Source organism: Lepisma saccharinum, chromosome 7, assembly GCF_977018435.1.
Source record: "Lepisma saccharinum chromosome 7, izLepSacc3.1, whole genome shotgun sequence".
Classification (NCBI taxonomy): Eukaryota; Metazoa; Arthropoda; class Insecta; order Zygentoma; family Lepismatidae; genus Lepisma; species Lepisma saccharinum.
This window is the reverse complement of record NC_139235.1, coordinates 79,518,599-79,533,997: the sequence shown is the minus strand read 5'-3', so window position 1 is coordinate 79,533,997 and position 15,399 is coordinate 79,518,599. Positions and strand designations below refer to the sequence as shown.

Here is a 15,399-nt window from a genome sequence, read left to right as displayed (position 1 = left end):
ACAAGTCTCAAGAGGGCTCCACCAATGAACGCATGAGAGGGGAAGTGAGTGCGTAGAGGGGAAAATCAGCACGCACTGCTTTGATCTGCTCACTCGCTTTATCCCCTTCACTACCGTTATGCGCGGCCTTGCTCCAGACATTCCCGTTAGAGAGTGCAATACCAAACTGTAAACGTTTATAATTTTACTATTGGTCTGCTTAAGGCCACAAAATACTCGATTTTGCTGGCAAGCGCAATATTTTGATTAAATACTTCCTGTTTAATTGACTGTGTTCAGTGTTCATAGCTTTTTTAGGGTCGAATAGACGATATTACTATAGCCTATACGCCCCGGAATTCGCAACAAGTTAAGAGAAATCCAAATCATACAGAGTGGGCCAGAGTTGTTACACTATTTGTTTCACGTTTTTGATCTAATTTTTCAAAATAATTCTACAATCAGTATTCTTACGATATTAAACTGTGTTAAAAAGGTAAGTGAAGTGTTAAATAAATGTGCATAAACAGTATTGAACATATCAATGTAGCCTACTGTACAGTGCATACCTACTAAGTGTAAGGCTACTTTTGGCCCACCTTGTATACTACTAGCACATAAGCCGCCAAGTTGTTGTTTGAATTCTACTTTATGCACAGATATCCTAATCGGGACTGGGCCTACAGTTTAAAGTGGAATTTGAACCACTATGTGCATCCAGGTGGTATCAAACTCAGGACCCCTACATTACGCCACAGGAGAGGTCCTTCCTGCATTTGTAGTTTACACATTACTTCTTTTACCTCGCTTTCTGACGCTTTTGGTCATTATCGACCATAACGGCGAATGGCGATTAGATGAAATTGGTAAACTAACATGTTCTGGTCGGGACTCGAACCCGGAACTTTCGATAGCGAGAAAATATGTAGTCCACTCAACTCAATCGGTCATCAAAGCGGTTATATAAAATCCTGATTCTGATAGATCAGGTGGCTAGCTTAATAACATTCAAGAGTGTATTTAAATGAGTATATTTGTTTATGCAGTACAGTAAAACTTCGTTAATCCGGACTAGTGTGGGGGGGGGTGGATAAGTTGACCGGTATAACGAAAGTCCGGATTAACTGAAATAAGCTAAAAGAACAGTACAAAGTGCATTAAAACTCCGTTTATAGCAACAAAACACGTTTATTATGGTGTATTTAAAGGGCATAGGCCTAAATACACTATACAGTGCAGTACAAAGTCTGCGGGAAATAGAATTTCATTAGTGGTTGACTGCCTTTTCTTAGGGAAGTTCTCTTGTTGACTTCTAGCCATATTTTAAACCTTTCATTCTGTTTTTTTTTTTTTTTGGCCTTTTGCCTGTCCGGATTAAGCGAGGTCCGGCTTAACGATGTTTTACTGTATTTGTATGTTCCATACTATATTTTAAGGTGCATTGTTAATGCTTAGGATATATTTAACTGCAATTTTCAGCAAATATGATAAACCCTCTCTACTACTCATCATAACATTTGTAATTTACGTGCGTCACATGTCATGTCTAATGACTAACCTTGAACTTACCTTCCTTGGAAGCGACGATGTGCAAGGGCAACGTGATGGACAAGAAGAAAACAGAAAATTACAAATTGGTACAAATGACAGAGCGGAATCAGACAATAGGGGAGGGGACAAAAATACCCCTAAAATGTCCTCTGATATTCCGAGTGTCAAACTTTAATGGGACAAGGTTGACCTTTCTCTAGTTCCGCCATGGGGAGTAATTACATGTGAACTTCGGCTTAAAGTCAGCGATAAACATCGTTTTCTTCCACCTGATTACGTCACAGCCGTAGGTAGCGTATAAGCTGGGCAGGATTTCCCCCTCGAGCATTTTTCCCTGTTCACCGGTGTGCCATCAAACCAATAAGAACTGTTCAACCGAACCGTAAGTTCCAAACCCACAAATATAACGGTAGACGTCCGTCCGTCGAGTTGTTTTCATTCATTCCTTGCGGAAAGCTGCACAAGTATTCAACACTCGGAATAATGAGGTATGTTGCATGTAATTATAATTTAATGTGTATTAAAACCTATTACATTTATATTACTAAGATATATTGTTTTTACAATTTAAATTCAACCAATGTTGTACAGTGGGATCCATGAGTATTACCGTGCAAATTATCCATGACTATTTTCATTAATTTTTATCTTATATCCTATGTGTTTTTAAGCGATGGATTTTTATGTATGCTGCTGCAGAAGTTGTCAATAGCTTGTTTTGAGTTTTCTTTTAATTCTTGAAGCTCTTGTTGGGTCAAATAAAGTGCACAAACCTGGTGATGGACAATTTGCATGGTAACACTCAGGGATCCTACTGTACGTAGTCTAAACTTTGCATTTCTGTTATTCGCGTTCTACTATTGCACATTAGTGAAATTAGTTCGATGAGTAAAAGAAAAATTGTTTTCAATTTCAGCATGTGTGTTTAATTAGATGTTAGACTAGGGTTGCCAGACCCTATATACGGGATTATCCCCCTTTTTAAAGAAATGTCCCGGTATCCCGGAAAATGTTCTCGGGACGCCCATTTGTCCCGTATTTAGCTAAATAAATAATAAGTGAATGAGAATAAGTTCTGAATTTTATAGTAATGCATTGACAAAATGTTAAAAATTAGGGATTAACAATGCTTAATCTGTATGTCCCGTTTCTTTATATTTTAGAAATCTGGCAACCCTACGTTAGACTAGAGTAAATTAGTCTTTCAAATTACATATTTACTTTTCTAGAATGAAGTATGTGTAATTTGTTTAAGCACGCGTAAAAGAGGACTTCTTAAAGAACTGGATATTAGCAAAAATATGGTTATAAACTGGATGCACACCGCTGCAAGTAATTCTGAAGGCGCCCATGCTTGTGGGTCCCATGAAGTGTAATATCCTTCAAGGTGGGTCCTGGATTGAAAAAGGTTGAGAACCACTTGAACTAGTTGATATATCGTCACGATATTTTGGCGATATATATGGTGTCGGCGATATATCGTCATGATCATAGACGTCCGCAGAATTTTTCCCAGGGAGGGGCAAGTAAAGTTTTTTTTTCAGGGGCCAAACAAGGCACATTTTCCCCAATAATAGTGTTGTTCCCTCAAAAAACATTGCTTAAATTTGAATTTATCATATTCATGCAATAATTAAGACATAATATTGTGGCTGAAATGAAATTATATATGAAATATATAATTTTTGGTTAATTTTCATTTTCCAGGGCGGTCACGCCCCCCCTTGACCCCATTCCTGACGCCCATTGTCATGATATGTTGGCGATATACGTATATCGTGTAGTCGATATATCGTCACTATATGTTGGCGATATATATCGTGGAAACACATCGCCGATATCACGATACGGAAAAAATATCGTATCATATCGTATGTGATGATATATCGCGATATTAAATTTACGATAACGTCCATCCACGGACGAGACCGACAAAATCAAGATAACAAGATACTTAGAATCTAAGAACCCAGAAACGTAGCTAAACGTTCTAGTACTGTAGGGTGGATTGCGGTTTGGGGTCGGCAAAAAAAAAAAAGCACATAACAATATCTGATAATTATGTTGGACATGTCACAGCTTATTGCTTCAACAATTAACAAAATTATGCTTCAGTAAAAAAATAATGATCTTTCATATTCATGTACAGGTGTTAACTTTTCATTTTATTATCCTTATATTGTTATATTTAAAAATGTATAAACTTAATTATGATTGAATGTAAATTCTTTTGAAGGAACCCGCTTGAACCTATGATAGTTTTGCCTAGCTCACTTAATTTTTAGAAGCAGGGGCATCAGACATAGACCAAAGTTTATGTTAAGACAACTTCTACAATCAGATAGGCTGATAGGACTGGACCTACAGTTTGAAGTGGGATTACAATTCATATTCCGGGTTCGATACCCGGTGGAGGTTCAGATCCCACTTTTAACTGTTGGTCCAGACCCGATTAGCCTTTCTGTGCATAAAGTGGACTTAAAACAACAATTCAATCAATTCATATTCAAACTTCTATAAAGTGGATTGATTTGATTTGACTTTTATTGTTTAGCGCCACTTTTTTACACTTTTTGCTAATCGCAGCGATGAAGATGAGTGATGATATGATGAAATTGATGAAGGGACACTCACAAAGAGCACCCATGCCCAGACCGAGATTCGAATCCACGACCTCTGACATCGAAGTGTGCTGTGCTAGCTAACCATGTACTGTAAATTGGGGTCCAAACTATTGTAATATTTAAAGCCCGGAAGTTCAGACATTTATTTTCGTTAAAATAGGCAGGCAAAAAGGCATTTATAATGTGGGAAATAGGCACTAAAAATGAAAAAAAACAAAATAAACTGAAAAAAGGCACCTTTGGAAGTCACTTACTTTTATCTATAATTCCTGGCAAAATGTTAAAATCTACATTGGGAAGAGCATTTCAATTTTCTCCGTCTTGATTGCACACAACTACAAGGTGTTTTTTTAAGATCTCAACATTCAGAGAATGTTTTTCATAATAGAAAATTATCTTTCTATTCCGACAGAAGTTATTGGAGCATACATAAAACAAGCTGGACTAATTTCGGTAACAGCATTTTCACCTTTTAGAATATCACATATTGTTTTCAATTGTTTAAGTCCTCCTTTGCACTCACTACCCGTTACCCCAACACCCCCTATACGCCTTCATGGCGTGGTGATAAGCACAGGGGAACACTTTACCTTTTTTTTTTTTTTACCTTTACGTTCGATCACTTTAGCAGCTGCAGATTTATGTTTTGCTGTTGACACATGCTGAGATATAAAGTATTTTTTCTCATGGTTGATTGTTTTTTCACATATCTTGCAGAGAAGAATAGTACCGTCTGTCGAAAATGTGCAGGTGTTCAGCAACAGATTTCCAGCAGTCAATCATGCACAAGGAAATGTTAACCGAAAGGCAATATCCTAACTAGCATGAAATACTTTTTCCTCACACTTTTCTCCTTCAGCAATGTTGAAATATGCGTGAGTTCAATATTACTTAAATAAGGCGAAAATTATTCACATAATAAACGGAAGAAAAATAAATGCCAACAACGTTTTTTGGGAGAAAAATAATTTATATACACATTTTTTTTTAAAAAAAATGGTCAAATTTCATTGAAAAAGGAAAAAAAAGGCATTATAATTAAAAATAGGCACTGGGGTCCCAAATAGGCAAAATAGGCAAAATGAAAAGGCTTCTAAAATATTCGAAACAACATAAAAAACGTATATCCGGAAAAATTTTATCAATATATGCAGTAGATAAAAAGGCATTTTTCCAAACTTCCGGGCTCTAGTTGCCATGTCCTATGCCATAAATAGCTTTTCCCTACTTTATTTTTTATCAATTACCGGGACTTGACATGTGTTTCTTTTTAAGCCTTCTACTTTTACGGACGGAAGCACTGATAAAGAAAGAAAGATAACAAAATATGTCGTCCTCTGAGTGAGCTGTATCACCTTCCAAAGGGCATTCACACGAAACAAGATTTGTGCAGCGTTATATATATATCAGTGGTTCTCAATTAGTGGCGGCGGTTAGGGGGCAGTTTCCCATCCCCCTACGTTTTGCCACCTTTGCCCCGGCACCATACTAAACCTTATCTACCAAGGTAAAGTAAACTGTCCTTGCCCCCCCCCCCCTCTTAGTTTTGGAACCCAATCGCCGCCACTGTTCTCAACCGATAGGCCGGGAAACCTAGCTTCTTTGCTGTTCCCAACAGAACTGATTAAGGACTCTGGTGTAAAATATGGTAAATAACATATTGGTAATTTTTGAGTTACAAAGTAAAACGTGCCATCCTTCAATTTTCGAGTGAAATTGCCATCTCATACAATTTGCATTGGACTCAGTGAAGCCTTCTGAAATTGGTAAACACAACACGAAAACAATTTATCTACAGTGTAGCTTCTAATAAGCTTTTTCCTTAATGAACTCAGAAATGACCAAAATGTCACTTACCTTGTTTTACAACCGACCCCTTCAATTTTAACTTTCCAAGTACAAAATAAATTACAGGAAAACTTTTGAGAGTTAGTTGTGTATTAAAATATCAATCCCATAATTTCCGTCAAACAATATAATATCTTACCAGTGGCGGTGATTGGGACCCAAAACTGGGGGGAAGGTGCCAAAACTAGGGGGGGCAAGGACAGTTTACTTTCCCATGGTACAAAAGGTTTAGCATAGTGCGGGGACAAAAGTGCCCCCCCGCTAATCGCCGCCACTGTATCTTACCAATCAAGAGTATTATATTAAAGCTTTGTAAATGAAATAACTCCTTACGCCAATTACTGTAAAATCATGATAATGTTTTAATTTCTTGTTCAGCGTAAGTTGAAGAAAAACTTTTAAATTTTTATTTCAATCCCCGTATCATATGTTAACTGTGGCATTTCTAATTCATAGGCCTTTTTTGTTCCCTTTAAATAAGTGGGGACGGCATGCTGTGTAACAGTGGTAATTAACCTTTGTGACACCGCGGCCCGGCAAATTCTTTTTCTAAAAGTCATTACGAACAACTTTTTTTTTCTATAAAAAAAATTAGATTACATGAGCTTTTTTTCACGGGTATTTCTTGGGTTCCGAAGGTTGAAACACTGCATAACGAATGAAAGTCGACAAAACACAAGCACGACGCGCGATTATCTAGGAAGGTGTACGCGCCATATTGTGTCTCAGGCAAGCGAAAAGACTACGAGAAAGAAGTACTCGTAATGTAAAAAATTGCAATTTCTTTGATCAAAAAAACTTGAATACACCTTAAAGAATGTTCCGCGAAGCAGATAGGTAAGTACGAATGTCAAAAATTGACGAAAGGAAGAAGTTATAGGTGTCCTGGGAATACCAAATTTTTACCCATGAAAATTCACGTCAATGCTCTAGAAGGAATTCTAAGCGTATGTATTTTTTTTTATATTTTGAAATATCAAAGAGGTCTTTCGAATGGAGAGTAAAATTTGAAAAAAATCGCCCATTCGCATGCTCCAGCCGAGCCTTAATGCCGACACGAGTGAACTGTTAACAATATCGGTCGCTGAATACTGGTATGTGCTGTATGCACAAGCCAATATGGCGGCGTCGTCTTGTTAAATGCAAGTACTCTACAATAACGCGTGTTTAGCAAGTACATCGTAAGAGTTTTCCCCTAGCAAGAATGTCTGTCAAATTACTTCACTTAACAAGCTTACACGAATACAACGGCATTAACCATACAAACGTGAACAACGTTGAACATAGATACAACAAGGAACAAGGATACTTACGTGTGGTTTACTTGGAAGCTAGCGTCTGTCTTCGAACTTGCTTTACTTCGTAACATCTAAATTCCTCAAATAGAATGCATGTTATGAAGATCTGATGGACGATACATTTAGAAAACAAATCTAAATCTTCAGAAATATTGTCTTCTTCTTTTACAGCTAATTTCAGACACACGATTATATCACAAAGAAGTACTCGAGTATGCACTGCACAGTACATACACAAACTGAGCGTGCTTCAACTTGTTTCCGAATGAATTTAACTGCCATCTGTTGGTCAAATTTGATCAAATTCGACAAAACGTTCATAACAACTTACGGCTTAAGAAATTGAGTTGGGACGGGGACTTTGTGAAGTGGAAGGATACTCTAGTGGTAGTAGGTATTGTTCATGAGACGAAGATGTTTGACGGCTAAGTGGCCTGGTGGTATAGTATCAGTTTCACGCTGCGAAGGTTCTGGGTTCGATTCCCGTAAGATTGCCCTTACTTCTGTTTTATTAACTCGAGCAACTATTTATTCCATGACAGTGGCGGCGATTATGGGGAAGGCGTGGGGGGCAGTTGCCCCACTACTTTTTGCTACTTTTGTCCCCTAAACCTTATCTAACAAGGTAAACTGTCCTTTCTCCCCTAGTTTTGGAACCCAATCGCCGCCACTGTTCCATGAGATCGAGAAAGAGACGATACGAGATTATATCTGTCAATTTATCAGTTCGTTGCACGTATATAAAATTAGCTCTAACTTGATTTCCATTTATTTCATGCTGCACAGAAACAGTAACAGGTTTCAAGCTGTTGTTTGCTATTATTGTTGCTTTATCATTAGTCTATCAACAATTTGCGCACGTGTGATGTTAGCAAATGCATTTTTTTAAAGTCTTAATGAGCCATTATTCTTTAATGATAATGTTCTTCCTGTTTACTTAAGCAGCTGTACGTGGGACAAACCAAGAGACAAGCATAACTGTGGTTTCAAGATACGTAATTAGAAACATAAGTAGACACGGAAGAGGGATATTTGTCATTTTTCGACAGATATCTCTATGACAAGATACGTAATTAGAAACATAAGTAGACACGGAAGAGGGATATTTGTCATTTTTCGACAGATATCTCTATGACTCGCGCACTTTCGACGTGGCCTGTGGCCACGTCTCGTGCGCTCGCCGACGTGGTTCGCTTATTTGGAAAGTTTTGAACGTAACTTTATGTGTGTATGGTCTCTAATAAGGTACAAATAATCAAAATATTATTGGTTTCTTTCCTAATAATAAGCTGGGTAAGTAATAACAGTTTCAGGATAGTTAGTTAGATGTTTTATGTAAACGAATTCAATAGCGACACTAAATTGGAAAAGTAACATTTTACTTCTGTAGTTAGTTTTACATTTTTAAACGTAATTGAAATAAAGAAATAATTTCCTTCATTCTTCGCAAATTTCTATCTCTCCTCCGCAATGAATTCTGATGCTCACATTTTAAAATTCGAAAACTCTAATACTGTGCACAAAGTGGACTTAAAACACCAAATCAATCAATCAATCGAAAACTCTAGCATAATTCCCTTACAGTAGCATTCGGGGTGAAAATAAACTTTCTTTAAGTTCCCTAGCAACGTCCGTTTCCATGGTGAACAACAAGCACGGCAAGCTCTAAGGAATTGCATGTCATTATACCCCCTAAACATTTAGTTGAAACAAGCACGATGCAGATATTTACGCATTGAGTATAACAATATATACGTAATTGTATCTGGGCTGAAACTCCTTATTATCTAGATGTCACCCTTGTTTCAGGCACCTTTTCAAAACCAGGAGTTGATTCATCTGTGTGTTACTTATCTGTGAGAAATATAATGTAGCTGGACAATTAAGAATTGAAGGAAACAATGTGTGCAAAAGAAATGCCCGTGGCAACGGTTGCTAGGGACGTGGAAAAAGGGCATTTTCACCCTTAAGGAAGGGCCGATTGAGCGATTTTTGAATTTTCTCGGTCTTTTGGGACGATTTCATGGGGGGTCGTAATCGGGCGTTTTTCGCCTCCGGGGCTTCCTTCATGGAGAACATTTATGTCAGTGAGTCAGTGAGTCAGTGGTGGGATTGGGGCTATATATATATTGGATGGACTAACTAACTAACGTAAAACAAAGTACCTAAGTGATTATTACGAAACGCGCTCATATTCGGGAAGTTGTGGGTTAAAAACCCTTATTTCTACCATTATCCTCATTAAGGAGGTGGCAGGAACATTCTTTCAGAGTATTTGAACCTATGACCTTCCGAGTCAGTCACCTAAAATCTACAGGGATTCTGAGGCGGCTAAAATTGAGAGACCCTGATAAAATTACACTGAAGAACATACTATTTTGCAGGGACAAATTAAAGAGAAAATGTTCAGCATATGTTCGTGACAGAATGGTGAAAATATTATTAGAGTATCATTAGTATCTAATCTATGTCACACTACAAATATACAGGGAAATTCAAAACGAATGGTACAACTTTACACAGTTATTATGACGTTAGTATTTATGATAGAAAATTAGACAAGGCATCAACACTTAGTGGGCTTATTCTGCTTAGCTGATCCTCCACCAGGATCGCCAGTGTCGCAAAATGGCTAATGGCCAGTAGAAGGCGTATTGTGTGTTGGAGCTGTTGAGAACTGATTCAATCACAATGGTGCAAAGACATTTCCGCATGCGTTTCGGCAGTAATGTATATGTTTCACCCTTCCGAAAGATTTGCCAAAGTTACAACTGCGGATTGTTAGTGCCTTCGAAACCGTTGACAACGACTTGCTGTCTCGTGCATATCAAGTACTTGATTATCGTTTGGACCTTTCCGCTTTACACGTGGTTCCCATGTCGAATCGTTATAATGTGAGTCATGTGAGTAAAACTTCCAGAGTTCTTCTTTATATTAACGTCTTGTCTGATGTTCTATCATAAATAGTAATGTCATAATGACTCTGTAAATTTGTACCATTCACTTTGAATTACCCTGTAAAATTACAAGGCTAAAATGTTAATTCTAAGATTTTTGCCGATAGGTGGTAGCTCGGAAATCATAAATATTTTACACCAGCATAAAACTTGTGAACATAGTTTCACTCTCAACAAGAGTTTCGTTTTGTGGAAAGTTTTCCTATTCAAATAGACAATCACAACATTTATGCTCCTAGAGCTTCCTGAGAATGGAAACCGCATATTTACACAGCTCCAGGATGTTTGCGGCATATTTCTTTTGATAAGCTTTCATGGCACCTCTTGCTACTATCGTAATATATACTATTCGTATGTGCCACGTAGGGAATGAAGACTTTTCTTTGATTTGGAGTTGTATCCTAAGTTCTGTACTATTTCAATTTCAGTGGGAATGACGTTTCCCTCTGAAGCCACTTGTTTGGAATTCGTATAGGAAAAGTATTAATACCCAAGTATTGTAGGATGTTATAGAATATAGATTAAGTGAAGATGCCAAATAACGAATGGGTGTAATACTCATGAAGAAACAATGGTTTCGTAAAAGTGATATCATTTCCGCAACATATATGCCTGTTCTGTATGGGTGCAATGCATTTGCGCCAAAATCGCGTGTTTTGCGCCAATGAACAAATTGTAAATATTAGTGCCACAGTATCTTTTGCGCCAAGAATGTTTTCCGCCACTCTTGAATGTCTAGCCGAGCTAAGAATTGTATAGGTTGGCAATCCTGTCTCTCAAGGGCAACGACTGATCGTGGCTTCAGGAAAGCTTACGCATATTCAGATGGACGTGTTCGGTGGCGTTGCACAAACAAGTCGTGTACAGCAATAATAATTACGAACAGTGACATGATAGTTGAAAGTGAGAAGAAAATCATATGCGTTGACTTTGAACAAGGGATTCACAGTGCCATTAAGGATGGTGTGGGAGATGTGTTATAGTAGGATGTAGGTTTCACCTATGCCAAGCCTGGTGGCGAAAAATGAAAAACCTAGGTCTTTCGAAAATCTACAAGGAAAGAGGTCCCGAAGGTAAATGGCTCAATTATATTTTTGGTTTGTCTTACTTACCTCCCCATGATGTCTCTGATTGCTTCGCAATTGACATGTTCGAAGATAAGCCATCAGATGAGAAAATTACAAAGTTCTGTGATTATTTGGTAGAAAACTATATTGCAGAAGATTCTACGTACCCTCCACACATATGGGCAGATTTTTCTGCCTCGGCCTATCGCACAACAAATGCATGTGAAGCCTTTCACAGTAAACTGAATGCCATGTTTTACACCAACCATCCTGATATTTTCAAATTTGTACATGCATTGATTAACCTCCAGACCGACACTTACCTTAAAATAAATGGCCTCGAAAAACCCGCTCGTAAGAGGAGCGTTTTAAGAGAAAAATACCTCAAAATTGAATCTTACATTGATCAATATAATCGCAAAGCAATTTCACGCATGCATTGCCACATGCCACAAAGGTTCCATTGTAAGAGACTGCAGTTTGACAAGTGCAATTTTGTATACTTATGGTTGGTGGTGCATAATTTTTAACCACGTCATCTCGGTGACAGTCCGCAGCCTGTTTAAGTGGGACGGAAAATCATGCTTGCCAACCTAAGTCATTGAATTACGATTTTCTGTAGTGGCGCAAAACCATGTACGGAAAGATAAGGATCCGGTAATTATTGGCGCAAAACCAAACCATTTTCCAGAGTGATTGGCGCAAAGCCGTGCACCCCTTCTGTATTTGCAACTTGGAAGCGAGTCACAAGTCCCGAGGCATCCAAATAAAAAAAAAATGAGCCGCGACGTCATCTACACTCTTGCGGTAACAAAGACATAGAGAAAAAGGCGATGCGATACAACCAGAAAGAAAAATGAACTGGACGGAAGAAAGAGAGAGGGAGAGAATGAAAAGGAGAGAGAAAGGGGAAGGGAGGAGGGAGAGAGAAGAAACCATAAAGAGAGAGAAAGGAAAGGTTAGAAAATGAGATAGAACATAGAAAGGAAAGTAGAAAGTAAAAAGAGGCAGAGAGAGAGAGAGAGAGAGAGAGAGAAAGAGAGAGAGAGTTATAAAAATATAAAGCTTAGAAAAGAGAGAGAGAGTTATAAAAATATAAATCTTAGAAAAGAGAGAGAGAGAGAGAATTAGAAAAAGGGGATAGAAATGGAAGGAGAAAATAGAGAGAGAGAGAGAGTTAGAAAAAGATAAAGCTATATAAAGAGTTGCTGCGAGAGAGAATGGAAAGGTAAAAGAGAAAGAGAGAGAGAAGAAACCTTAGAGAGAGAGAGAGAAAAAAAAGAAATAGAAAAATGGAAGAAGAAAATAAAGAAGGAGAGAGAGAGTTAGAAAATGATAAAGTTAGAAATAGAGAGAAAAAGAGAGAGTGGATTATAAGAGGAGAGAAATGGAAGTGGAAATTAGAGAGAGGGAATTAGAAAAAGATGAAGCTATTGATAGAGAGGGAAAGAGAGAGACACAGAAATAGTAAAGAGAAAGGGATAGAGCAAAAGCTAGAAAGACGGAGAGGGAGAGAAGAGTATAAAAAGTGAGAGAGAGCTAGAAAACAGAGAAAAAGAGGTGCAAATGATATGACAGAGAGAGAGAGAGAGAGAGAGAGAGAGAGAGAGAGAGAGATATAGAATCTTAACAGCCACGACCATAGAAGCAGAACCCACCTTTGAACCCACCCAAACGAAAGTTCCTGAAAACACCACTCAACCTCCAAGATCACCATAGTATTATCATGCAATGTATTCTGTTCTGTGTCCATTGTAATATTATTATTCCTGAATGTATCCGTACTGGTTAAACTGAGTAGGAAAATTGTTTTGTTTTACAGGAGCTTTTGTATTCCGCCACACCTTGTCCAGGCGCTCCTGCTGCTTGGTACCTTCGCCGGTTCGCTCGCTGGAAGACGCATGTCCGAAATTTTCGGATGGAAGATTGTCGACTTCAACTTCGAGGGAGCAGGAGGGAGGGAGCAGGCCATCCGGTCTGGAGCGTTCGTTCCAGGGAACAGTCTTCCCCTGGACGTCGATGCCTGGAAGAGCAGACTGTTCATCACCCTCCCGAAATGGAAACCGGGAATTCCTGCAACTCTGACGACCGTTTCGATGAAAGGAAACCCCTGGTTGCGTTCTCCTAATCTGACTCCGTACCCAGATTGGTCCTGGAACAAAGGGGACGACTGTGACGGCCTCATCTCAGTTTTCAGGATGAAGGTCGACTCCTGCGGGAGACTCTGGGTTCTGGATTCAGGCGCCGTTAACATTCTTGAGAACAGAACAAACGCTTGTCCTCCAAAGATCCTGGTCTTCGACCTAGCAACGGACACTCTCCTGCGGAGATACACCATCCCCAAGAACGTCATCGTGGAACCGGTGTCTCTCCTCATCACCATCGCCGTCGACAATAGAGACTGCGGTGATAAGGCCTTCGCCTACCTAGCTGACGTCACAGGTTACGGTCTGATCGTGTACGACTACCACCAGAACAAGTCTTGGAGAGTCGACCATCCGTATTTCTACCCAGACCCTTTAAGCGGCATCATAACCGTCGCCGGGGAGTCTTTTCCAATGATGGACGGCGTGTTTGGACTGTCGCTGTCCCCCGTAACTGGAGGAGACAGGTTGCTCTACTTCCACAGCCTTGCCAGCGTACGACAGTCCTGGGTTCGAACCTCGGTCCTGAAGAACGAAACCGTGGCCAACAGCGACTACTGGAAGTACAGCATATCCCAACCTAAAATGTCTCAATCGGCTGCTTCGGCAACTGATAGAAACGGAATCATGTTCTTCGGTCTTCTGGAACGTACGTCAATCGCATGTTGGAACGTGAGGTACCCTTACACCCAGTACTACATAGAGGAAATAGATTCCAATCCTGTAACGCTTCAGTTTCCAAGTGGGGTGAAAGTTGACAACAGCCGGTACCAAAATCTGTGGGTTCTTACAAGCAGATTCCAAAGTTACTTCAGAGGAACGATCAACAATGAAGACGTCAATTACAGAGTGCTTGCTGCATCAGTTCGCGAAGCTATAAAAGGCACTGTCTGTGATGCAAATGATGTTTAGGCCTATGCAACAAAGCGATAACCAGTTTGCAGTGAAATGCTTAATGCTCCTCAGTAAAGAAACAGAAATGAACTAAGACACGTTATTCATTGCTAGCTATCTTTTGTCAATCTTGATTCATATACAGCGTATATCATAACAGTTTCATTCATTCATACTTTATTTGTTTTAGCTGTTATACCAGCTCTACACCAAGTGTCCTAAAAATAAGTCATGCATGTAACATAATACTGTTACATCAAATTACAAATTTTGAATATATACAGTTTTCATATATCTACATCAATATCATGCAAAATTGATTATACGTACAATTGTTATATCTGGTGACTATATCAAGTTACAAATTTTAAATATTTACAATTTTCATATGTCTATATTAATATCACGAAAAATCTAAAAATGATAAATTGCAATTGTTACATCTGGTGACGATATTAAGGAGAATAAAGAAGTTGGGAGAGGTATTCCTCTTTTTATTAAATTCTTGAATAAGATCTCCCTTTGAGTGGTATAAGGTGGACATTGAAATATAACATGATGAGCATCTTCCTGGTCTAGATTGCACTTGCACATAGGTGAATTAACTAAATTAATTTTATACCTGTATAAATGGTGATATAAACGTATGTGACCTGATTTCAATCTTAGTATTCAAACTAAAAACTTTCTGGGCATATTAAATGTACGAAACCACGGAGTCTTATTGTTTATCATAACAGAGTAAACAACTATTCAGGCTTATTGTTAAAAAAAATTATCGTAAACACAACAATCAGGTTTATTGTGAAACAATGAGAAAATCTTCAACTCTTGTTTTCATGCGCAAGACTGTGAACACAGTCACTGTGGCGCTGTCACAGACCCCCAGACCTTACACCCCTAGACTTCTGCATTTGGGCTTTGTGAAAGACAAAGTCTATGTGCCACGTATGCCGCAGAATGTGCAGCAGCTAAAGGGGAGAATAAGAAACGCCCTTGCTTTGGTGAACGAGGAGATCTTGGGAAAATTGTGGCAA

At 38.7% G+C, this 15,399-nt stretch overlaps 1 protein-coding gene across 1 annotated transcript; it reads left to right on the top strand.

Moving 5' to 3' along the window:
* Nucleotides 1-1,821: 1,821 nt before the first annotated feature.
* On the top strand, nt 1,822-15,238 carry LOC145989947 (protein yellow-like). The gene is made up of 2 exons (XM_083125483.1): nt 1,822-2,018; nt 13,147-15,238. The coding sequence occupies exons 1-2, from the start codon at nt 2,014-2,016 to the stop codon at nt 14,378-14,380; spliced, it is 1,239 nt and encodes a 412-aa protein (XP_082981609.1). The 5' UTR covers nt 1,822-2,013; the 3' UTR covers nt 14,381-15,238.
* Nucleotides 15,239-15,399: the final 161 nt, after the last annotated feature.